Genomic DNA, 24903 nt, shown 5'->3' on the forward strand with positions numbered 1-24903 from the left:
AAAGACCTAGAATAAAGGTAGTCATGATCATCTTTTTGAGTAGAAGCAGGACTAGCTTTAGGGGAAAAGTTGCCATGGTGATGATATTCTCTGTCCTCCCCTGGACTGCTAGTCATATGAGAATTGAGGTTCCTGAGGAAAAACAGGCCAAAGAATCTAATCTTGTGGGATAAACGTCATAAGACCAGGAGTTGGCAAAGTTTTTCTGTAAAGGGCCAAATCGTAAATATTTTAGGCAGTGCTAGCACGCGTAGTCTCTGTTGCTGCTGTGTCTTACAGTTCTGTAAATCCCCTTGCCTCAGTAATGTCTGTCACAGGTTAGCAGGGCTGCATTCTCTTCTGAAGCTCTAGGGGAGAATCTGTTCCCGTGCCTTTTCCAGTTTGTAGAGGCAGCCCACATTCCTTCACTATTGGCCTCTTCCACCTTCAATTTCAGCAACAAAATGTTGCTCTGACCCTGCTTCTGCTGTTTCCCTCTTGCATTTTTAAGGGCCCTGTGATTACAATGGGCCAATTTAAATAATCCAGTATAATTTCCCCATGTTAAGGTCAGCTGGTGAGCAACCTGAATGCCATCTGCAAACTTATTTCCCCTTTGCCATATAAACTCACATATTCAAAGGATTAGGATGTAGACATCTTTAGGGGGCCATTATTCTGCCCACCACGCCATTCTTAACTCACAGGCCATAGAAAAACGGCCTGTGTGCTGTGTTTTGTCGACCTCTCAGCTATATAATACTGTACTTGATTTCTGCTGTAGTTCATTTTGTGCTGCTATAACAGAATACCGGAGACTGGCTAATTTATAAACAAAAGAAATTTATTTCTCATAGGTCTGGAGGCTGGGAAGTCCAATATTGAGGGGCTGGCATCTGGCAAGGGCATTCTTGCTGCATCATCCCATGGCAGAAGGGTGGAAGGGCAAGAGAGCACATTTGAGAGACAGCAAGAGGGCCAAACTTGCTAATATAATAAACCCATTCTCAAGATAGTGAGCACACTATAGCAATGATGACGTTAATCCATTTGTGAGGACAGAGCCCTCATGACCTGATCACCTCTTAAAGGTCTCACCTGTCAATATTCCTATACTGGGGATTAAGCTTTCAATACATGAACTTTAGGGAACATATTTAAACCACAGCAATTTCCAAATTAAGTTCATCTCATAGTTTATGTAATGTTCACAAAGCAGTTAGATTTAGCTCCTTAGATCTTGAAATAGGAGGAAGCACATAGAACTCTTTCTGTCCCTCTCATCCTGTGAGGTTGGCATATTTTCATCCATAGTAGAAGGCATGCAAGAAGATGTGTGAATGTTATCAAAACAATTTTCACAACATGTCAACTTGAAAAACTTTATTTTTATTTTCCTTTAAAATTTTTTTTAGAGACGGGGTCTTGCTTACATTGCCCAGGCTGGACTAGAACTCCTGGGCTCAAACAATCCCCTGGCCTCAGTCTCTCAAGTAGCTGAGACTATGGGCATGAGCCACCATGCCCAGCCTGTTTTTAAATTTTCATTAGGTATAATTGGCTCTTTTTTTTTTTTTTTTTCCAGACGGAGTTTCACTTTTGTTGCCCAGGCTGGAGTGCAATGGTGCCATCCCGGCTCACTGCAACCTCCGCCTCCTGAGTTCAAGTGATTCTCCTGCCTCAGCCTCCTGAGTAGGTGGGATTACAGGCATGCACCACCACACTGGCTAATTTTGTATTTTTTAGTAGAGATGGGGTTTCTCCATGTTAGTCAGGCTGGTCTAGAACTCCAGACCTCAGGTAATCCGCCCACCTCAGCCTCTCAAAGTGCTGGGATTACAGGTGTGAACCACTGCACCCGACCTTATTTGACTCTTTTAAGAAAACAATTGTATTGAGTATCTGATAGCAGGAGAAGGGAAAAGGATAATTATTCATGTTCCTCATTTGTAATTTTAAAATATTTCATTTTGGGATGAATACATTTACAGACAATTCTGCTGTAACGTGACATATGTATTCCTAAAAATTACCACGCTATGCAAAATCAGGCAATCCAAAACCACAGGGCTTATGAGAAAAATGGGGTTAGGGACATAACGTTTAAAAACTTCCTCAGTGACCCATTAAAAAATCATAGGAATGTTATACAGGTTGAGTATCCCTTATCAGAAATGCCTGGGACAACAAGTATTTCAGATTTTTAAATTTTTATTTTTTATTTTTTGCATTTTGGAATATTTCTATTGTACTCACTGGTTGGGCATTCCAAATCTCCAAAAATCCAAAATACAAAATGCTCCAATGACCATTTCCTTTGAGCATGATGTCGACACTCAAAGTTTCAGATTTCAGAATTTCAGATTAGGGATCCTATCAAAATGATAAAACACTGACATGTATTACATGTTCAAAAAATATTGGTTGGGTGCATTGGCTCACGTCTGTAATCCCAGCACTTTGGGAGGCTGAGGTGGGCGGATTACTTGAGGTCAGGAGTTCGAAACCAGTCTGGCCAACATGGCAAAACCTGTCTCTACTAAAAATACAAAAATTAGCCAGGTGTGGTGGTGTGTACCTGTAATCCCAGCTACTCGGGAGGCTGAGGCAGGAGAATCACTTAAATCCGGGAGGCAGAGGTTACAGTGAGCTGAGATGTCACCACTGCACTCCAGCCTGGGCAACAAAGTGAGAAAAAAAAATTACATAAATACTACGACAGAGATGGGATTTTCCATTGAAAAATGCCTGAGGTTTAGGGTTCTCTGAAATGACGTGAAAAGTTGTGACACCAAATGTGAATGAGTGTGGCTCGTTGTCCTTGAGGTGTGTACATGGGTATGTTTGTGTATTTCTAAGTGGCTTCATTCAGCTGGGTGCAGTGCAGTTTTCTGCAGTCTCGGGATAAGAGGTTGTGCATAAGAAGACACGAAATTCATGCTATGCTCAAGTTGTTCCAAATAATATCAATCATTGAAAGAAATTTCCCCTTTCAAAACATAGCAGAGCTGACCATCGTCTTGGTTTGGATGCAGAGCTCTGCGAAGGACGTGCCTGAGCACACAGCACTATTTTCTGTTTCTTCCCATCAAAGGAATATACCAGGGATGAGCTGGCTCTCCCTCTCATGTTGGACATCCAGAATTCTGTACCTGGAAATACAGAAACTTCCAGACATGCAATTTTCAAAAACTTAGCTGCTATTTACTCTTTCTCCAGAAGCTATGTGAGGATGCCAACCAGCAAAACAAGGAAGTATACCAAGAAAGAGGATACAGAAAATGGCAAATGGAGTGCAGGAGAGGGGGCAGGGGATCCCCGGATGGCAGCTGTGCACAGGCAGAGAGATAACCCAGGCCTGCCACCCCTGGGAGGGATGCCTGCAAGATGATGAAATGCAGATGGGACTTGAGGCCTCTGACCTTGGGAGATTTTGATTGTTAGTGAAGGGTTTAGGGTGGAATCTGGATTCAGGATTCAGAAAACTTAGCAGATAAAAAGGTAAGAGAATGACCTCCAGGGAAAATAGAAAGAAAAGATGTGCATGAAAAGAAAATATAAACATTCGTTTAAGTTTATTGCATGGCAGAGCTCTGAGCAGCATTTGTGCAGTTAAAAACGTAGAGTCAATCTTTAATGTGTATATTGATCTATATTGGGACGATGGCGAGATGGGAAGTTTGCATTGCAAGTGATGGAACTGAATGGAAATAGAGTTCAATCCTCATCTTCCATAGTGAGAAGTCAATACACTTTGCCTAAAATGAAAAATCAAGACACAGCAATACACACATATTAGCTAGACTTGAAGGAAAATATCTAAAAACCCTATCAAGAGTTGAAATTGGTGGCCTCTGGGCACTTTCTCTGTTATAAGTCTTACAGAATGGTTTGAATTTTTTAAGCAATGTGACTGTATAACTTTAATAAAAAACTAAATCTAAATATAGTATTTTGCAGAAAAGAGTTAACATAGCAGGCCTGAGACTTAGGCCTGTTTGCAAGGTTGGCCCTTGGCTGGCCTCTGGGAGCTTAGATTTTGCAAGGGTACCCACCGTTTCCCAGTAAGAATGGCTCACTGCATAAACTCTTAAACAATTGATAAACAATGTGGTTCATGCTGAATGCCTGTGAATCTGACATTTTGGTATGTGCTAGGCAGAGGGTGCTTATATGACCAGCCCACAATACAAACCCTGGGACTTGAGTCTCTAAGCAGCTTCCCTGGTGGAGAGCCCTTCACACGTGTTGTCACAGCTCACTACTGGGGCATTAAGCTCTACCTCTGACTCCCCTTGGGGAGGAGTCTTGGAAGCTTGCACCCTCTTTCCCCCATCTTCACCCCATGCACCTTTTCCCTTTGCTGAGTTTGCTCTGTGTCCTTTCCCTGCAATAAATCACAGCCATGAGTGCAACTATTAGGCTGAGTCCTATGAGTCATCCTGGTGATCACCAAACCTGGGGGTGGTCTCAGGGATGCCCAAGATGCAAATATGCTTCAATATTAACCGATGGCAGTTTTCTTTTCCTAGCGTGGAGATTGGTGAAAGTGTGAGAGGGGAAGATGTCTACATCATCCAGAGTGGCTGCGGGGAAATTAACGACAACCTGATGGAGCTCCTTATCATGATCAATGCCTGCAAGATCGCGTCATCATCCAGGGTGACTGCTGTGATCCCGTGTTTCCCATATGCCCGACAAGATAAAAAGGACAAGGTAGGAGAGGTGTGTCCTGCCCTAGAAACCTGCTCTGGGCCACTGTCAATGTTGTTTTTCCTCATTTATCCATTTGATTAGAATTATCTGGAAAATGTTGGCTTTTTCCTTTGATGATCAAGTAAATATGCTTCCTCATTTCGTTTGTTGAAGGTTTGGCTTTGAACCTACCCTGACGTTAATATTCAAATAAACAGATAATGCATATTTTTGCAGGTATTAAAATACCATTATTGTCCTTGTTATAATGAAATTGTTGTATGTCTTTGTGGTGGTGGATAGAACTAAATGCACACACACACATGCATAAGAGTACAAGTCAAACTGGAGCATATCTGAATCAGATCACTGGATTGTATCAATTTCAGGGTCCTGGCTGTGATACTGTGTTATAGTTTTACAAGAGGTTACCACAGGGAACTGGGTAAAAGGTTCACAGGATCTCTGCGTTGTTTTATACAACTGCATGTCAATCTACAATTCCCCCAAAATAAAAAGTTTAATTAAAAAAAAAAACCCATGATCTCTTTTTAACCTTTTAAAAAGAGTAGAAATAGTATCATTGAATTATGTTTTCCACAACATTAGCGTCAGAGGAGGCTCTGTGAGTCTTTAGAAAAAAATTGAAGAAAATTTGATTGGCCTTTGCCTTTGAGAGCAACAGAGAAATCGGAGGTTGAGAAGAACTTTGAAGGAGATTGTATTAGTTTTCTAGGGCTGTCATAAGAAATTACGCAAACTGCATGGCTTAAAAGAGCAGACATTTTTCCCTCACAGTTTCAGAGGCCCAGAAGTGTGAAATCAAGGAATGGACAGGGGCACGCTCCCTCTGAAGTCTGTAAGGGAGGATGCTTCCTCACTTCTTCTAACTTCTGGTGTCTCCTTGCATTCCTTGGCTGTGGCTACATCACTCTGGTCTCTGCCTCTCTCTTCACCTGGCCTCTTCCCTGTGTCTCTTCTCTGTTTCTTATAAGGACACTGTCATTGGATTTCAGGCCTAACCTAATCCAGAATGAACTCAACTTCATCTTTACATTGGTTATATTTGCAGAGACCCTATTTCCAAAATGAGGGCACATGCTGAAGTTGCGGGTGGACATGAGTTTTAGGGGGATATTGTTTGACCTACTACAGTGGTCAATTCCCAGCTGTTGTACGTTCCATAATTTATGGATAGATAGATGTTCAGCTGGGCTCAGAGAATCCTGCCAGTTTGCAAGACACACGGCTGTTCTCTGATTTGGTAACTCAGTGCAAGAGAAGTTTTCCCCAATATGCTGCTTTTTATCTCCATAATTCACTTCTGAAACAACACAGATTTCTGAAGTAGCACACAAGATCCCCTCATATTTGAAAAAAATCCCTTTATAAATTTGAATTCATATACCAAAGTCCCCCTGAATTTTAATCCCAGCCCTCCTCAAGTCATGGTTTCCATTCCCTGTCTTGAAGATGGCCAATGAGTTAATTTCTCACCTAAAATCTAATTAGAAGGGTCCACATCTTTTATCTGTAAATGGCTATATGGTCTCTGTTGCAACTGCTCAACTCTGGTTGTACTTCAAAAAGAGCAATAGACAATATGTAAATGAATGGGTATGGTTGTGTTCCAATAAAACTTTATTTATGGACACTGAAATGTGAATTTCATATTATTTTCACGTGCCTTGAAATATTATTTTGAATTTTTTTCAACCATGTAAACATGTGAAAGCCATTATTAACTCACAAGCAGTACCAAAACAAGTGACTGGTGGCTGGTGGCTAGCTGGATTTGGCCTATAGGCCACAGTTTGCCAACCACTGTATTAGACCACTGATAGATTTTGTGTGTGTGTGTGTGCGTGTGTGTGTGTGTGTGTGTGTGTGTTTATGATCTAAACTTGACCTTGGGCAGCCAAAACCTTAGGTCACATGCACTGCTATGAAGCTGTATCCTCCCACTAGCTATTCATATAGCTCCTTTTATTTTAAACTTGATTCTAGAGTTTTGTGTGTATTTTTAGCTGTTAAGTTTCAATTTTCTAATTTTGTCCCATTGGTATAATCTGTTGTCCTAGCTATTCTTCCCATCTGTATGTTTCCACAGGATTGTTTAGCATCTTTCTCCTTGTCCATGTCATAGAAGAGCTAGTTTTCTGCCATTATTTCTTCTGCCATTATTTCTTCCTTCCTTGTGGTTTAGTAAATTCTCACATTGTAGCTGGTTTTTTGTTGTTTGTTTGTTTGTTTGTTTTTGAGACGGAATCTCACTCTGTTGCCCAGGCTGAAGTGCAGTAGCACAATCTCAGCTCACTGCAACCTCCGCCTCCCAGGCTCAAGCGATCCTCCTGCCTCAGCCTCCTGAGTAGCTGGGACTACAGGTGTGCACCACCACGCCTGACTAATTTTTGTATTTTTGGTAGAGACAGGGTTTCACCATGCTGGCCAGGCTAATCTTGAACTCCTGACCTCAAGTGATCTGCCCGCCTTGGCCTCCCAAAGTGCTGGGATTACAGGCGTGAGCCACCACCCAGCCTGTAGCTGTATTTTTAATCAAGCTCTTTCACTCTCAATAGATTTCATATTTTGTATTTGGCCCTAAGATATTGAATATATTGTAACTTCTTTAGAAAATTACTCCTTTTATCATTATACATGCCCTCCTCCACTGTTAGGTGATTTGTAACCCCATGTTCCTCTTTAAGTGATAAAATATTGGAAGCTCTACAATTTTGTTAGCACATATCTGATTTGTGGTGACCTCTTTTTACAAAGTTGTATTTTCAAAATGTTTTCTTATTTGAGTTGGAAAAACTAGCACTGTTTTTTCACCACTCCTTCTATTGTAGGAGGTGTGATGCAGTCCAGCCTCCATCCCCTAGTTGCGCGTAGTGCTCCCAGCCACCGCTAACAAGAAGAGTCCTATGGATTTCTGGAACTGCAGTGGCTATAACTGTTGTTTTTTTGTTTTGTTTGAGATGGAGTTTCGCTCTTGTTGCCCAGGCTGGAGTGCAGTGGCGCCGTCTTGGCTCACTGCAACTTCTGCCTCCCAGGTTTAAGGATTCTCCTGCCTCAGCCTCTCAAGTAGCTGGGAAGCATGCACCATGACGCCTGGCTAATTTTTTGTATTTTTAGTAGAGACGGGTTTCACCATGTGGGCCAGGCTGGTCTCGAACTCCTGGCCTCAAGTGATCTGCCCACCTCAGCCTCCCAAAGTGCTGGGATTACAGGCATGAGGCCCCGCACCTAGCCGGCTTTAACCGTTTTGTGGAACTGTGTTGTCTAACTAGCTAGTAGCAGTTTTCCCGATGTTAGACAGTTAAATGTGTTTTCCATTTTGCCCCGTTGTGAAAACATGTTTCTTTTCTTTCTTCTACCCTTTCTTTAATCACTTTGCTGTAAGTGTGTTTCTTGGTAATAACATTGTAGCTGCTTTTAATTTTTTATCCCAGTCAGACAATTCCATGACTTTCTGAGCTTAACTGCTGATGGAAGAGAGGGGCTTTCATCATCAACCACACCTAAGCAGGGCCACTGGTAACATTTGAGAGACAGTGTGTGTAGTGGCTTAGGAAGCCGTGTGGTTTCTCGTTAGAGAACACAGCTAGGAAAGAAGTAATCACAGTGGGGTGTATTAGTTTCCTAGCACTGTTATAACAAATTACCACGAACTGGGTGACTTAAAACAACAGAAACATGTTCTCTTAAGTGCTAGAGGCCAGAAGTCCAACATCAAGGTGTTGGCAGAGGAATATTCCTTTTGGAGGCTTCAGGGGAGGCTCCTCCTTCCTTGCCTGTTTCAGCTCCTGGTGACTGCCAGCCTTGAGGCCACATCACTCTAATCTCTGCTGGAATCTGCGCATGGCCTCGTCTTTTGTCTCCATCAGATCTCTCGCTCACTCTCTCATTTTTCAATTTTCTTTTTAGAGACAGAGTCTCACTTCGTCACCCAGGCTGAAGTGCGGTGGCACAATCTTAGCTCACTGCAGCCTCAAACTTCTGGGCTCAAGTGATCCTCCCACCGCAGCCTCCCAAGTAGCTGGGACTACAGGTGCACACCACCACACCTGGCTAATATTTTTTGCTTTTTGTAAAGGCGTGTCTCACTATGTTGCCCAGGCTGGTCTCGAATTCCTGGGCTCAAGAGATCCTCCTGCCTTGACCTTCCAAAGTGTTAGGATTAAAAGCATGACCACCACACCTGGCATCTCTCTTTAAAGGATACATGAGGTAGCATCTAGGGCTCACCTGAATAATCCAGGATAATCTCGCCATCTCAGGATCCTCAATGTCATCACATCTGCAAAAACCCTCTTTCCAAATAAAGGTAACATTTACAGGTTCCAGGGATTGGGCTCTGATATTTTGGGGGCCACCATTCGGCTCACTCCAGGAGGTCTTAAAGGAAGTCACTGATGTGTTAAGAGACAAATAGTTTAAGGACACTTTGGGCTTTGAGCTAGTACATATCATTTATCATCTAGGCCAGGATGCTTTCAAGATTGAAAGGGAGCTCTATGGATAACTGTGCTGGGAAACAGGTGTCTGCCTAGACTGTCCTGGGCAAGTGACATAGGGCCACCCTCTCTATAGCCTCTGGACTGACCTTGGAGGTGGCCAAGACACATAAGCTGTCCTGACACCATTATTTCTTACGTGTCTGTGTAGTCAGTGTGACTCATATTGTAGTGAGGAGACAATTTTGTTCTCTCCCCAAACTTCTGAAAGAGGAATTCTTAATTCTTAATTTTATCTATTATTTGAGGTATGCCTTTGCTTTATTTTTTTGAAATGGAATCTCGCTCTGTCACTCATGCTGGAGTACAGTGGCACAGTCTTGGCTCACTGCAACCTCTGCCTCCAGGGTTCAAGCAATTCTCCTGCCTCAGCCTCCCAAGTAACTAGGATTATAGGCATGCGCCACCACACCTGGCTAATTTTAGTATTTTTAGTAGAAATGGGGTTTCGCTATGTTGGCCAGGCTGGTCTCAAACTCCTGACTTCAAATGATCTGCACACCTCGGCCTCCCAAAGTGCTGGTATTACAGGTGTGAGCCACCGCGCCTGGCCCACCTTTGCATTTTTTAAATGACTGATAATACTCTTCCCAACTATTCCTTCCTTACCTTGGATCACATGGCTTGGCTTTGTACTGAGAAACTGTACTTCGGTGAGGGGAACAGGTATTTAGTAAGCACCTAAGAGAGATGGCCGCAGCCTGTTAGCATACTTCATCTCTTAGAATCTCTTAGACAAGTGCTACTGTTTACCGGTACAGGTTAATGATGAGGAGACCAAGCATGATTGGGGTGGGGGTGAGGAGTAGGGGAAATGCACTTCTACCTTTTTGCTTCATTTAGGAAGGCATAAAGCCATGTGGTGTTAGATTGTGATGAGAAGCTGTGGCTACACTTGATCTCTCATCCCAGAAAGAAAATTCTCCTGCGCAGCCACAGGAGGAGCTCTGGGCAGCCCTCCGAGACTTTCTGTTGTGCTTTTTCCTTCCCTTAGGACTGTATTACCTATGACGTCTAATGACAATGAAATTCTGTGTAATTGCTCTACTTGGAATTCCTTGCAAAGAAGCCCAGAAAAAAAAAATCTAGAAGCTCTTAACCAGATTCAAAGCTGGTTTTGTTTTTTTCTGTAAACCTTGTTGCTGCTTTTTAAGCAAGCCCTGCACATACGTAACATTTTATTTGGGGTTTTCTTTGCATGTACAAGACACCAGGGACAGATTCTGATGGCGAAGGAATGGTTTCATAAATTAGGACACATCCATACAATATAATATTAACATAGAAAAATGATGATGATGTAATATTAATTGTAAAAGACATGGTGCCAAGTGGTCTGAGCTCTGGCATTGAGAATCAAGTAGGCTCAGATTTGAATTCCAGCACCATTATTTACTCAGTTTGTCCTTTGTAAAAGTTACTTAAACTGTCTGTATCTTTAGTTTCCTTATCTGTAAATTAAGTACAGCACTAGCTACTATTTATGAAGTACCTACCATATCATAATACATGAGTGGGCAGGCTTTTTCTGAAAAGAGCTGAATGTCATTTTGGATGCCATTTTGGATGTCAATGTCAGTGGGCCACTGGGTCTATTGCAGCAGCTCCACTCTGCCATTTTAGTGTGAAAGCAGCCGTTAGTCAATGTGTACATGAATGGGTATGGCTGTGTTCCAGTAAAACTTTATGTGCACTGAAATCTGAACCTCATATAATCTTCAGATGTCACAAAATATTGTTCTGCTTTTGATTGTTTTTCAACCATTTAAAGACGTAAAAACCATTCTTAACTCACTGGTTATGCAAAAACAGGCTGTGGGCTAAGTTTGGCCCATGGATTCTAATTTGCCGGTCCCTGCTATAGAACACACTCAATAACTGCTGGTTCCCTTCCCTGGTAAAAACAGGAGGTTGGGCTGGGCATGGTGGCTCACACCTGTAATCCGAGCACTTTGGGAGGCCGAGGTGGGCAGATCACCTGAGGTCAGGAGTTCGAGAACAGCCTGGTCAACATGGTGAAACCCCATTTCTACTAAAAATGCAAAAATTAGCCAGGCATGGTGGCATGTACCTGTAATCCCAGCTACTCAGGAGGCTGGGGCAGGAGAATTGCTTGAACCCAGGAGGCAGAGGTTGTAGTGCAGTGAGCTGAGATCTCACCACTGCACTCCAGCCTGGGTGACAGAGCAAGACTCCATCTCAAAAGGAAAAAAAAAATAGTAGATTGTGGGCAAGGCTGGGAATAATGACTTCTGAGGCGGGTAAAGGACTTGTAGTTTGGGGATTTCTTTTTTCAAAATCATTTTCAAGATCATGTTCTCTTTTCAATAAAATTTTCTTTTGTTTCCTTTTTTGTACCAGAGAAATTGAGAACAGTTTTTCCTGATGTGAATTTCTACAGTCTTGTAATTTTTTTAAAAGCCCGTCAAATTTACACTTTTCGAAAGGCGATATTTGATGCATTGAATAACATCTGGAATAGCCTGGGACTCTGTCATGATTGGGCTGACTTGCAAAACATTTGACTTTTATGCATTTTTCACTAGGGGAGCTGAGTGTTTTACTTTTGGCTACTGTACCTTGACTCTACCTTTGTTTCAATGCTGTACTTTTCTTTGTATAGGCTAGCAAGTCAGTTAACTAGTAAATCATTTTTCCTGCAAGATTCAGTTGGGTATGAGCCGAACTCTGAGACACAGAACAAAAACCAAACTTGTAAACAAGGTGTGAAGAAGAAAATCAGAAAGTGTGAATTTAGAAATTACCCTGTGGTTTGGATCCCAGAAGTTAAGAAACACTGGATGCCACTGAGGAGAGATGAGAAGGGAGGATTCTTTTTGCTGGCGCCTTAGTCTGTGCTGCTGTAACAAAATACCACGCACTGGGTAATTTATAAAGAACAGAAATATTCTTTGGTGCCGGGCGTGGTGGCTCACGCCTGTAATCTCAGCACTTTGGGAGGCCGAGGCGGGCGGATCACCTGAGGTCGGGAGTTGGAGACCAGCCTGACCAATGTGGAGAAACCCCATCTGTACTAAAAGTACAAAATTAGCCGGGCGTGGTGGCGCATGCCTGTAATCCCAGCCACTCGGGAGGCTGAGGCGGGAGAATTGCTTGAACCTGGGAGGTGGAGGTTGCAGTGAGCTGAGATCATGCCATTGCACTCCAGCCTGGGCGAGAAGAGTGAAACTCCGTCTCAAAAAAAAAAAAAAAGAAAGAAATATTCTTCGAACGTGTGTCGTGGGAGGGGGGGAAAAAGGACAAAAATGTATTTTCTCATAGTCCTGGAGACTGGAAGACCAAGACCAAGCACCGGCATTTGGTGTCTGTTACGGGCTGCATCCTCCAGAGGGAAGAATGCTGTGTCCTTACATGACAGAAGACGGAAGGGCAAGTTTGCAAAATGCTGCCTGAAGCCTCCCTTAGAAGGACCTTAATCCCGCTCTCAAGGGAGCAGCCCTCAGGGCCGAATCACCTTTTAAAGGCCCCACCTCTTAATCCTATCACATTGGCAACACCTGAATTTTAGAGGGGACCATTCAACCCGTAGTAACTGATTCGACAATTGTAGGAAAAGCACAAAATTGATTAGCGTTGCAAATCAGGCTCTATTACAAAGCAGTTGTAGCAACTGATTTGCTTTTTTTATTGTCCTGGAACTTTGTTACACTAAATAATTCTCATAATTAGTGAGGCTAATGAGTAAGCCTTGGACATTTAGTGTTAATCTGTTAGTAAATATTTATTGAAGAACTATCAAATGCAGAGTGTGGAACTGTGTTCTGCGGATGATGTGAAAATCTCCAAAACCGATTGTTTGCCCTTGAGGGATGTATTCTAATTGTGAACTATGACATTTGTACATATAATATATCGGAACATCTATCTTTCAGCAGGTATCACAAGGCAGTCCCAAATGGTAGGGCCAAATGCTTACCAATTCTGTGCCCCCTTAGAAAGGAGAGATGATTCCTGGAGTTCTGCCTTAAAATTGGGAGATTTGAACCAGACCTGGAGGATCAAACACATTGGCTCGGCAGAGGCAGTGGAATAGGGACAAGGCAGGCATGTGGATATAATGGCCAGACTTCAAGTGTTTTCTAGAGGAGGAAGAGCAATCCCAAGGCCGACTTCAGGGAGGCTTCCTGAAGCAGAGGTGTAGGAAAGGAGCTGTTCCTAGGAGGCTGCAGCCAGACTAGCCGGAGAACTCGAGAGAATAAAGCTGAGAAAATTCGATTTTATCCCAAAGGCAACGTGGAATGTAGTACAGGGGAGTTAAATGATGAAAACGTGAGTTATGATCTCTAATTAGTGGAGAAGATTGAAAAAATAAAAAACAAGAAAAATATATTTTCCTATAATCTCACGTTCTAGAAACATCTGTTAACTTTTTAGAGTGTTTTCCTCTTATTCTTTTCTTTGTGTTTTGAACATACTTATATACTTTTTTTTTTTTTGAGACGGAGTCTCACTTTGTCGCCCAGCCTGGAGTGCAGTGGCGCAATCTCGGTCACTGCAACCTCTGCCTCCCAGGTTCAAGTGATTCTCCTGCCTCAGCCTCCCAAGTAGCTGGGACTACAGGCATGCATCACCACACCTGGCTAATTTTTTGTGTTTTTAGTGGAGACGGGGTTTCACCGTGTTGGCCAGGATGGTCTGGATCTTCTGACCTTGTGACCCACCTGCCTCGGCCTCCCAAAGTGCTGGGATTACAGGCGTGAGCCACCGTACCCCATATATACCTATTTTTAATGATAAAATATATATTTCTTTTTAAAAAGTGCTATATTCGGGAAAACACAAATAATCTGTTAACATTTTTTATGTAATTCCTTCCTGCATGTGTTTTTACATGAATGTATTGTGTGTGTGTGTGTGTGTGTGTGTAACAAAGATCATTTGAATGAAATCTTTTTTTAAGCTTTTCTTTTTTGTGGCTGATATATAGAAATACTGTTGTTTACAACAAAATGCTGAACGCCACCTAGGTCTAATCATGTGTCTGTATAATCGCTTGAATTTCTTCGATGTGGGCAGTTGTATTGTCCATAATTTGTGATGTGGAAACCAAAGCTATAGAGAAGTTAGGTAATTTTACAAAGAATGTAATGTCAGTAAATGACACTAAGTATGAAATTAAATAGTAACTATTATCAATCCCCTTACAGTATTCATTCTTTGACCTTGCTTTTTCCATTGTAATAGTGTTAGCATCCAACTGTTGGCACATGAATTCCTCTTTAATAGCTGGACTTCTTTAGCCTCTGGCTGTGTGAGGGTCTCTTGGCCTCAATGATCTCACATGTGCCACTCGGTCCTTCTAGAACACTATTCTCCTAACCTTTGCTAAACTTGCCTTAGAAACGATTTCCTCAGAGGGACCGCTAATAATGATCTTGTTTAAACTTTATGTCCTTCCTACTACTATCATCTCACTCTCTCGGTACCTTTTATTTCTACACACTTATCATGATTTCAGTTATACATATTGTGACATTACATGTACATGTGTTGAACTGTTTGCTTCTTTTATACTTGTTCTCTATACCCAGCGTCAAGCACTTAGTTTTGCAGTGGTATATGTAAATAGTAAATGTTTGCTGAATAAGATGGAACGAATATATCTTTTGCTGTTACAACATGTATAATTTTCTTTTTGATTCTTCGTTGATTGCATCTATGATTTATCTTTCTCATGTACGTCCTAATGGGAGGAATCTAACAGTATCCATCTTTTCCTGTTATAAAATTAATGTTCTTATTTTTAGAGTCGTGCCCCAATTTCTGCAAAACTTGTGGCCAATATGCTGTCGGTGGCCGGGGCGGATCACATCATCACCATGGACCTGCATGCCTCTCAGATACAGGTATCCGTGTTTTCCTTTTGCAAATGGTTAAATCAAGTCTGTTAAATTAAATAATCTTAGAAGAGGTAACATTACTTGTGTTTGAGTTTATATATGGCTACTCTCTTGGATTTTTGTCTTTACTAAACTTGGAAATATAATTTGATTTTAATACTTCCAGTCTCTATCAGCACCTTGCCCCCCAATCACTTTTGGAGGAGTGGGGATGGCTTTTTGGTAGTAAACTCTATGTAGTTCCATCTCAGCTTATGGAAAATAATTAGAATGGCGGAGTCATAATATCATAATATACATTTTTTAACTTCTTCATAACTTATGTTCTTTGTCTCTAAAACAGGCCAAATTATACTGTGCCACTTTGTGTTATATAATGAACGTGAAGTATTTGATTTATAATAAATACCTAAGAGACAACAAACCTTTTCCCTCACTGTCCTGCATAGCCATATTCTATTCCTCAGAATACAGGCCATCGTAAGACAATAGAATATGTCCCAAAAGACAGATTGGACTGAAATATGCCCCTATAACATATCCGTCTTTTGATTTAATTCTGTTTAAAATTAACAAAAGGGCGTCTATTACAAAAGCTTCTTTTGAACAAAAAATGCAAATGTTATTTAATGAAAGCAATTATTGTTTTAAAAAAAAAAAGGAAAAAACAAAACAAAACAAAACCCTGCAACATGACACTCACTTCTCCCTTTAGGGATTCTTTGATATTCCTGTGGATAATTTGTATGCGGAGCCCGCAGTCCTGCAGTGGATTCGGGAAAACATTGCCGAGTGGAAGAACTGTATCATTGTTTCACCTGACGCAGGGGGAGCCAAAAGGTATCATGCAGGCTACACCTTGCAGATTTCTCCATCTGCTGATTGGTTTTTCCTTTTGCCATGTATTAGATAAGGAAGCATGCTGTAAATTACTTAAAACTTTATTTTGCTAATGAGCAAGTAGGTAGACCACAGGCTTCACTTTCAGAGCAGAAACCCATCATCTTTGTTAATATTTCATCATTCAGGAAAGAAGAAAATATACACAGAGACACACATACACAATAGGTATATGTTGGTTTCTTTGTTTTCAGCAAAGGGTAGATGTGTTTGAGGTTTTTTTAAGTTATTGTTTTCTGATTATAAAAGTAATGAGCCTAATTGGAAAATAAGTCTTTTAATTAACAGCACTTGGACATGGTAGCCAAAATAGAACAAATTTTTTTAAAAGAAATCTCTGTACATAGAATACCAAGAAAGGGAAATATCTGAGACCAAGAAATAAAGCAGAGGCTGAAAGCCATGGCCAGGTGGCTTGGGGGATGGGCATCAGATCCAGGAAGAGTCTGGTGGCTTGGGTTTTAATGCTCACGTGGAAACCCCCATAAAGAAGGGAGCTAAAGCCAGGCACGGTGATGTATGCCTGTAATCCTAGCACCTTGGAAGGCCGAGGCGGGAGAATCACTCGAGCCCAGGTGCTCCAGGCTGCAGTGAGCTATGATCACACCACTGCACTCCAGCCTGGGTAACAGAGTGAGACCCTGACTCTAAAAAAAAAAAAAAAAAAAGAAGAAGAAGAAGAGAAGAGGGCTGAAAGCCAGATTTCTAGCCAAAAGCCAGGGGAAAGCCCGTCTTTACCTCGGCCTTTGGATTAGGGGAGGAAATAGTCACCTATGAGAAGTCAAACCACGAGCCTGTGAGCCTGTGCCACATTCAGATGTGGAGTGGAATACACACGGAAATGTGCTCCAGGCTGCAGAGCCCCTGCAGAGGGAGAATTTCACAATCCTAGCTGCTCGGTGAGTGCTCCCTGCTCAACCTGACCCGATGCTTGATCCAAAGTTAGAAAACCAAGAGAACACAGTCCACGGACACCCAGCACGTGCAGACAACAGGGCAGCAGGCAGCCAATACTTGGGGATAAGAGAACAATTACTGGACTATCAAATAAGTAAGTTTAAAAGGAAACTGAGGTGAAGGAGAGTTAACAACCTGGTAGTAAGAGTATGGCAGTGATGACGCACCTAGTGGTGTGAGAACGTGGTACTGAACGTGGTACCATCTCAAGGGCTTGGCAGAGATACTCCAGGTGTTAACAAGCAATCAGGGTACAGGGTGTTCACAATCAAGGATGAGCACAATAAGAGAATGCTGCAAACTGAGGCTTGGTGACCCAATGACCTTGTAGAGCTTTGCAGATGCTGTCTGGGAAGAAAAAAGGCTGGGAGGGGAGTTTTATTGTGTAGGTAGAGACCTCTATAAGGGAGAGGTAGGAGAGACTTCTACCCACCCCCCAGTCCAGTGAGGAAGCAAGGAAGCTCTAAATGTGCACTAATAGAGGTGTGATGAAAGTGACAAGTGATCAGCCTTCGGCATGTCTGACATCAAAAGCCTGTCCCTCATTCGGCACCCTCATCTGCCTGCAACCCAGCTGAGGACCTAGGATCAAACGCAAAAGCTTAGAAGTAGCCCAGAAAGTTGTCTTAACACTCTTGCAGGGAAACACAGGCCCTGATTCTTAGAAGAGCCTTGTTCATTCTGCTCAAAGCTGCCTTCCAACCGCTGCTTGGGTTCCCAGCACAGAAGAGAAGGAACAGACCATACAGCTGGAGATCAGCCTCTGTCAGCAGCAGGAAGTGGCTGTGGCCAGGAAGGAGACACAAATATATAAGAAACGGGAGCAGAAAGTTAACTTGCAAAGACCCTAGATGGGCAGTCATGGGGTGGAGAGCAGCGCTGTGTCACTTAGCCTATTACTGTACGGTGTGTAATGTTCACAAAATTGCCCTTGGCCAAGAATCAAGGTTGAATTACGCTGAGTGTCCTCTGCAAAAGATTGTGAGCAACATTTTGGAGTCGTATCTACTTGCAGTTGACTTGGAAAGTTCTGCAAGTCACATGGAATCTGCGTTCAATGAGGCAAATGCACTGGCCTGATAGAAGGTTAGAGGCAAAGAAGCCAGCCAAAGGGGTACAGGAGCTAGCCTCAGATGTAACTGGGTTATAATAACAGCTTTGTTACAGTGTAATTCAAATACGTACAATTGGCCGGACGTGGTGACTCACACCTGTAACCCCAGCACTTTGGGAGGCCAAGGCAGGTGGATCACTTGAGGTCAGGAGTTCAAGACCATCCTGGCCAACAGGGTGAAACCCCGTCTCTGCTGAAAATGCAAAAATTAGCTGGGCTTGGTGGTGCACGCCTGTAATTCCAGCTATTCAGGAGGCTGAGGCAGGAGAATCACTTGAACCTGGGAGGTGGAGGTTGCAGTGAGCTGAGATCATGCCACTGCACTCCAGCCTGGGTGACAGGGCGAGAGTTCATTTCAAAAAAGAAAAAGAAAAAAACAAAAAACTCCAAATATGTACAATTTACCCATTTAAAGTGTCCAGTTCAGCAGTGTTTTGCATATTCAAAGATCTGTGCAACAGTCACTGTCTAATTCCAGAACATTTTTATCACCCCAAAAAGAAACCCTATACCCATTAGCAGTCACTCTTCATTTACTTCCCCCAACCTTATTCCTGGCAGCCAGGAATCTACTTTCTATCTTTCTGGGGTTATCTTTTGGAGGCTTTGTATATCAATTGGTAGTATAGGACATGGCCTTTCTGTCTGGCAGATATCTTTGTAAACCAGAAAATATTATTTTGGCAGCTACTCAGCCCAAAGAATAGTAGATTCCACAAATTTGTTTGACCATCTTTCTTTCCTCCCCCAACCTTGTTTTTATATACATAGTGTAAGAATATAATACATGCTCTTAGCAGAAATTCAGACAGTACAGTCCCATCCCCGTTCTTTAAATGCCACTGTTATTTCCAGTGTCAGAATTGTGTTATTTAAGCATATATCTGCCTATTTATTTCACACAAATGGCAATGTGATGTACACAGTTCTTCATTGTGCTTTTCTAAAAAACTCACTTGCTGTATCTTAACAATGATTCCATAGCTGTGTTGTACAGCTGTGCAATATTCCCTTGTGTGCTTGTACCACAGCTCCTATGAGTCAGGCCCCCTCTTACCCATTTGTAGGTGCCGTTGTTTGCACTCTTAAATGCAGTTCTGAAGCAATATCGTTGCTTTGACATGTTGTACACATGTGCAAGTAGGATACATTCCTAGAAGTGGAATTGCCGAGTCAAAAGGCATGAGCCATTTTAGGTTTGATGGGCAGTGCCAAAATATGGTCTTTTCCAAGAGATATACCAGTCGACGTTCCATCAGGAATGGATGCCGGTGACTTTCTACACAACCTTGCTCACACAGTGGGTTATCAGGCAGTTTACTTCCAGATCAGGTAGGTGATCTATGGCCTCCTCTTCCTGTGAGCTCAGGTTGCTGTGGGTGAGGGTAGTGCCCTTACCAGGGCATGTTGATTTGCCATGAAAGGGGTCTCTATTCAGATCTTTTGCCTATTGTTCTCTTGGCTGGGACCTTTCTTGTGGATTGTCTATAGTTCTGCATAGACAAGAGATCACAGCTGTTTCTCATGTGTGTTGCAAATATTTCTCCAAGTTTTTTCATTTCTTCTCCTTTTTTGTACTTTTATTCTCTGCAGGACTTTAAAAACCTTCTTATGTAGTCATGTTTATTTTTTCTTCGCATTATGGCTTCTGAGTTTATGTAGGAGTCATCCTTCTCTTAAAATTTGTCTTCTCCCATGATTTTGTATATTTTTTTCTTTTTTAATGTCCCAAGTTTACTTCCATCTGAAATTTATTTTGGAATAAAGAATGAAATAAGAATCCAGCCCCCCCCCCACCCTACTGTCTAGTTTTTCCAAAACTATTTATTAAATAATCCACCTCTGTTGATTTGAAATGGCATCTTTCATCATATACAGACTTCCCCATTTCAAATAGATAGCTATTTGCCAACTCCTACTTTTAAAAAATGCAGAATAAAGTAAACAGAGTAAATGGCTGGGGTTCAGATGCTGTTTTGTTTTGTTCAGACCTCCTTTCAAGCAATATGCACTCAACCACCCCTGCTCCCTCTGTCAGGAAAATCAAGCTTTTTAGGGACATACGTTTCAGATTTTTTGTCACCTCCTTTCTCTTTTCCAAGTGTTTCCACAACACATCATTGTCATCCTCATGTTCTAGCCCCCAACTGACAGTCTCCTCAGAACAGCCTTGCAGGTAATACATGACACATGCGGTTGACATTATCTGTGGCTTCTTTTCTTGTTGCAAAAAGTCACATTTAGCAAAGGAAAATACTGTACATTTCTGTCTGACCAATTGGAGTTTGTTGCTTTAGAAAAAGCTTTGAAGGTTGACTCGTTACAGATAAAACTGAATGTTGCCACAGGAGGTCACTCTTGGGTAGGCTTTGTAGCTTGGTTGGGTTACCCATGGAAAACAAATTAAACCTAAGAAACCTACCTACCACTGCTGAGATAGCAAGTGTCAACCTAAAAGTGGTATGGGAAGAGGGTAAAACTGGATAACTCAGGTTTAACTTTTTTTTCTGATTATATAATTTTTGGAGATGCTCTATAGGAAATTTGGAAAGTAGAAAGAAGAAAATCTTAACGACTTTATATCTCGACCAGTAGTACCACTATGAATAATTTGGTGTACTATGTATCTGTCTCTCCTGGGGGAGCTGATATGGCCCACGCACCCACAGAGAAAAGATTGTAAATATGTGCCCAGAAGAAATCCAAAACTGTATGAATATAATTTTCATTCTGCCTTTTTCTGCCTAAGATTTCAGTGTGGTACGTTGTGTCAACATCATTTGTTAGGAGTATGTATTAGGTCTCCAAGATATACAAGGAAAAGAAGAGTTATCTATAGCTTTTTCAGGAAATCATAGTGTTCTAACAACCCAGGAAGCTATTTGCAGGGGTATGTATTTTCCCTTATCTTCTTCTTCTGACATTACCATTGGATACCTTTAAGTGGCTAGGCCTCCCCACTCAAGTAAGATGTCTGTGTCCCCCACTGCCAAGAACCACAGAGCTCACCTTCCTTCCCAGTCCGACTTCCATGCCTACCCTGCTGTTTGCTTCTAAGCAGGCTCATGAGAACAGGCATCACCTGGCAGAGGGATGAAAACAGGTTCTGCTTCAACTTCTCCGGTATAGAACTTCTGCCACAAAGGGCAGTGCTTCCCAGTGCTGGGCTGTGGATTGGTGTCCTGTCATGCCCAAATCTGCCTAGTCTTTACCAAATAAGCAGGCGGTAATATATGTGGACATTTTGTGCAAGGTGTTCATGTGTCTTGGGAAAACCTGTCTCATGTTCCCAGAAAGTAGCTTTCCTTACCTGAAGTTTAAGTGACTTTTATGACATTGGCATGTAGATAGTAGAACTGTGCGTGCTTTTTTGTTTGTTTGTTTTTTGAGATGGAGTCTCGCTCAGTCGCCCAAGCTGGAGTGCAGTGGCGCGATCTTGGCTCACTGCATCCTCCACCTCCGGGGATCAAGCGATTCTCCCGCCTCAGCCTCCCGAGTAGCTGGGGTTACAGGCACCCACCATCATGCTCGGCTACTTTTTGTATTTTTGTAGAGATGAAGTTTCACCATGTTGGCCAGGCTCATCTTAAACTCCTAACCTCAGATGATCTGCCCACCTCGGCCTCCCAAAGTGCTGGGATTACAGCCGTGAGCAACCGTGCCCAGCTGAACTGTATGTGTTTTAAGGTGATTATGGAGCAAAATTTTTGTTAGCCTTTAAATTAATTTTTTTTAATTAAATATTTAAGTAAGGAAACTGTTGACAGCTAGACAAGTTTACAAACAAAGGGTATCTGCTAGGGCTACTATGGTTTGGGTTGCATCCTGAAGGATGAGTGTTTTAAGGGTAGGATGAGTGTTTTAAGGGTAGGAGAAGCATGGACCTCAACGTAGTAATGCTTCCCTTTGCTTCAAGGACGTTGATGTCTTATTCTCTTATCTCACAGTCTCTGTGTTTAACTGGAAAGTTTGGTCCCTTTTCTTTTATGATAATTGACATATTTGGATTTATGACCACCACCTTACTATGTGCTTTTTTTGTTTTGGAGACAGAGTCTTGCTCTGTCACCCAGGCTGGAGTGCAGTGGCGCCATCACAGCTCGCTGCAGCCCCAATCTCCCAGGCTCAAGTAATCCTCTCACCTTAGCCTCCCAAACAACTGGAACTAAAGGCACATGCCACCATGCCTGGCTAATTTTTGTATTTTTTGTAGAGGCGGGGTTTTACTATGTTGCCCAGACTGGTCTCCAACTCCTGGGCTCAAGCGATCTGCCTGCCTCAGCCTCCCAAAGTGCTGGGATTATAGGTGTGAGCCACCATGCTTAGCTATTATATGCTTTAGTTTTTCCTTCTTCACAAAGTAGACATTATTATTATTTTGGTTTTGTACAATCAACGTTTGTTTAGATTTGTCCACAGATTGATCAATATCTTTGCTCACCTTTCTCCGCCCCTGCCCCCCACCACATCTCAATGTATCTGTGGTCATTTTCCTTTTGCTTAAGTTGCATTCTTTAGGTGGTTATATGTTAGAAATAAATTCTCAGGTTGTATAGTTTGGCTGGAACTATCTTTATTTTGCCCTCCTTCTGGAAAGGCAGTTTTGCTGAGTGTAGAGTCCTAGCCTGACAGCTATTTTCTCATATCACATTGAAGATATGACTCCATAACTTCTGGCTTCCATTGGGGAAGTTGAGGACTTGGCCATCCTTTCTAGGTGACTCGTCTTTATTCTTTGTCTCTTTTAAGCTTTCTTGGTCTTCTATAGTTTTGTTAAGATTGTTTGGGAATTTATTTGTTGGGTTTATAGGATCTGAGGATCCTCAGATCCTATAAACCCAACAAATCATCAGGAAACAGTTGTCAGAAGACATCATTGGTCCTGTGTTTCCTACAGAAATAAGAAACAATAAATATTGCACTGAATATTTGTGGTTTGAAGTCCCTGAATGATAAAGAAGGAACATATTTGCAAAAAGTTGCATAGGGGTTTTTTATGCAGAATTTTGTCAGAAGACAGTGGTGCTGCATGTTTTTCTTTGAGTGCAAATGTACATTGCTAAGATTTTTTTTAAGATGGCATGTGCTTTGAAAAGAGGATATTGCATTTTTAAGAGTTTAAAAATCTTTTGAGTGAGAAATATAAAAACATCTTATTTTCACCTCTTTAGACGAAATGAAAGATATTTCTCATTAAAAAAAAAAAAGGAAGGCCAGGCGCGGTGGCTCACGCCTGTAATCCCAGCACTTTGGGAGGCCGAGATGGGCGGATCACGAGGTCAGGAGATCCAGACCATCCTGGCTAACACGGTGAAACCCCGTCTCTACTAAAAATGCAAAAAATTAGCCGGGCGTGGCAGCGGGCACCCATAGTCCCAGCTACTTGGGAGGCTGAGGCAGGAGAATGGCGTGAACCCGGAAGGCGGAACTTGCAGTGAGCCGAGATCGCGCCACTGCACTCCAGCCTGGGCGACTGAGTGAGACTCTGACTCAAAAAAGAAAAAAAAAAAAAAGAGGAAATATTAGCCGAATAAGTTATACAGAGTTACCATATGACCCAGCAATTCCACTCTGAGGTATATTCCCCAAAGACTTGAAGACAGGGACTCAAACAGATATTTATACAGCAGTGTTCATAGCGGCAGTATTCAGTATAGCCAAAAGGTGGAACCAACCTGAGTGGCCACCAACAGATGAATGGATGAACACAATGCGCTGTATCCACCCAGTGGAATGTTATTCAGACTTAAAGAGGGATGAAGTACTGATCTATGCAGCAATGTGGGTGAACTGTGAACAGTTTATGCTAATTGAAAGAGGCCAGACACAAAAGTGCACGTATTTTATGATTCCATTTATACAAAAAGCTCAGAATAGGTAAATCCATAGAGACAAAAAATAGATTCCTGCTTGGCAGGGCCTGGGGGGAGGGGAGGATAGGGAGTGCCTGCTTAAGGGATGTGGGGTTTCCTTTTGGTGTCATGAAATGTTCTGAAACTAGATAGAGGTAATAGTTGTGCAATATTGTGAATGTGCTTGATGCCATTGAATTAATACACTTTAAAATGGTTCCAAGGATAAATTCCGTGTTATGTATATTTTACCACAGTTGAAAAGAAACACTGGCTGGGTGCAGTGGCTCACACCTGTAATCCCAGCACTTTGGGAAGCTGAGGTGGGCGGATCACCTGAGGTCGGGAGTTCAAGACCAGCCTGACCAACGTGGAGAAACCCCATCTCTACTAAAAATACAAAATTAGCCGGGTGTGGTGGTGTATGCCTGCAATCCCAGCTACTCGGGAGGCTGAGGCAGGAGAATTGCTTGAACCCAGGAGGCAGAGGTTGCGGTGACCTGAGATTGTGCCATTGCACTCCAGCCTGGGCAACAAGAGTGAAACTCCATCTCAAAAAAAAAAAAAAGAAGAAGAAGAAGAAGAAAGAAAAGAAACACTGGTTGTGTTGCGAAAGTCCTCAGAAATGGGGAGGGGAGCCTGGAGCACCTCCCCTCCCTCCCACTGCCCTCTCAGCCCCAGAGACTGCCCCTTCTGTCCTTCATCAGAGCACGCCAGGAGCTCCATTCCTGGTCGCCATCTGAGGATGACACAATGAGTAGGACTAGGACTTTAAAACTAGTGTATAGAGGTTTTATCCTCCATGTACTGCGTCTTAAGTTGGGCTATGTGTGTATTGGTCCCCAGAGCATTTTTTCAGCTAAATTGCATAATGACTGTTATTTTAAAAACTGGAATAGGAAAAATCTTAATGTTACATTATGCCTGTGGCATTGTCTTAAAATCAGTTTTACCATTTAAGTCCACTCTTCACAGGAAAATCTGAAATGCCTCAGGCTCACCAACAAGCGAGGCCTGCCCACTTT

The 24903-nt window shown here is 42.3% G+C and overlaps 1 protein-coding gene across 2 annotated transcripts in view; it reads left to right on the forward strand.

Moving 5' to 3' along the window:
• The window catches only part of PRPS2 (phosphoribosyl pyrophosphate synthetase 2), a 33858-nt gene that overhangs the window by 3278 nt on the left and 5677 nt on the right, over positions 1-24903 (forward strand). The window contains exons 2-4 of one of the 2 annotated variants that reach the window (XM_005592966.4): positions 4512-4704; positions 14963-15061; positions 15771-15895. In XM_005592966.4, coding sequence (XP_005593023.2) covers positions 4512-4704; positions 14963-15061; positions 15771-15895 — 417 coding nt within the window. The remainder of the gene's footprint in view (positions 1-4511; positions 4705-14962; positions 15062-15770; positions 15896-24903) is intronic. The other variant, XM_045384522.2, reaches the window with a different exon arrangement.

This window comes from Macaca fascicularis, chromosome X (assembly GCF_037993035.2).
Source record: "Macaca fascicularis isolate 582-1 chromosome X, T2T-MFA8v1.1".
NCBI lineage: Eukaryota > Metazoa > Chordata > Mammalia > Primates > Cercopithecidae > Macaca > Macaca fascicularis.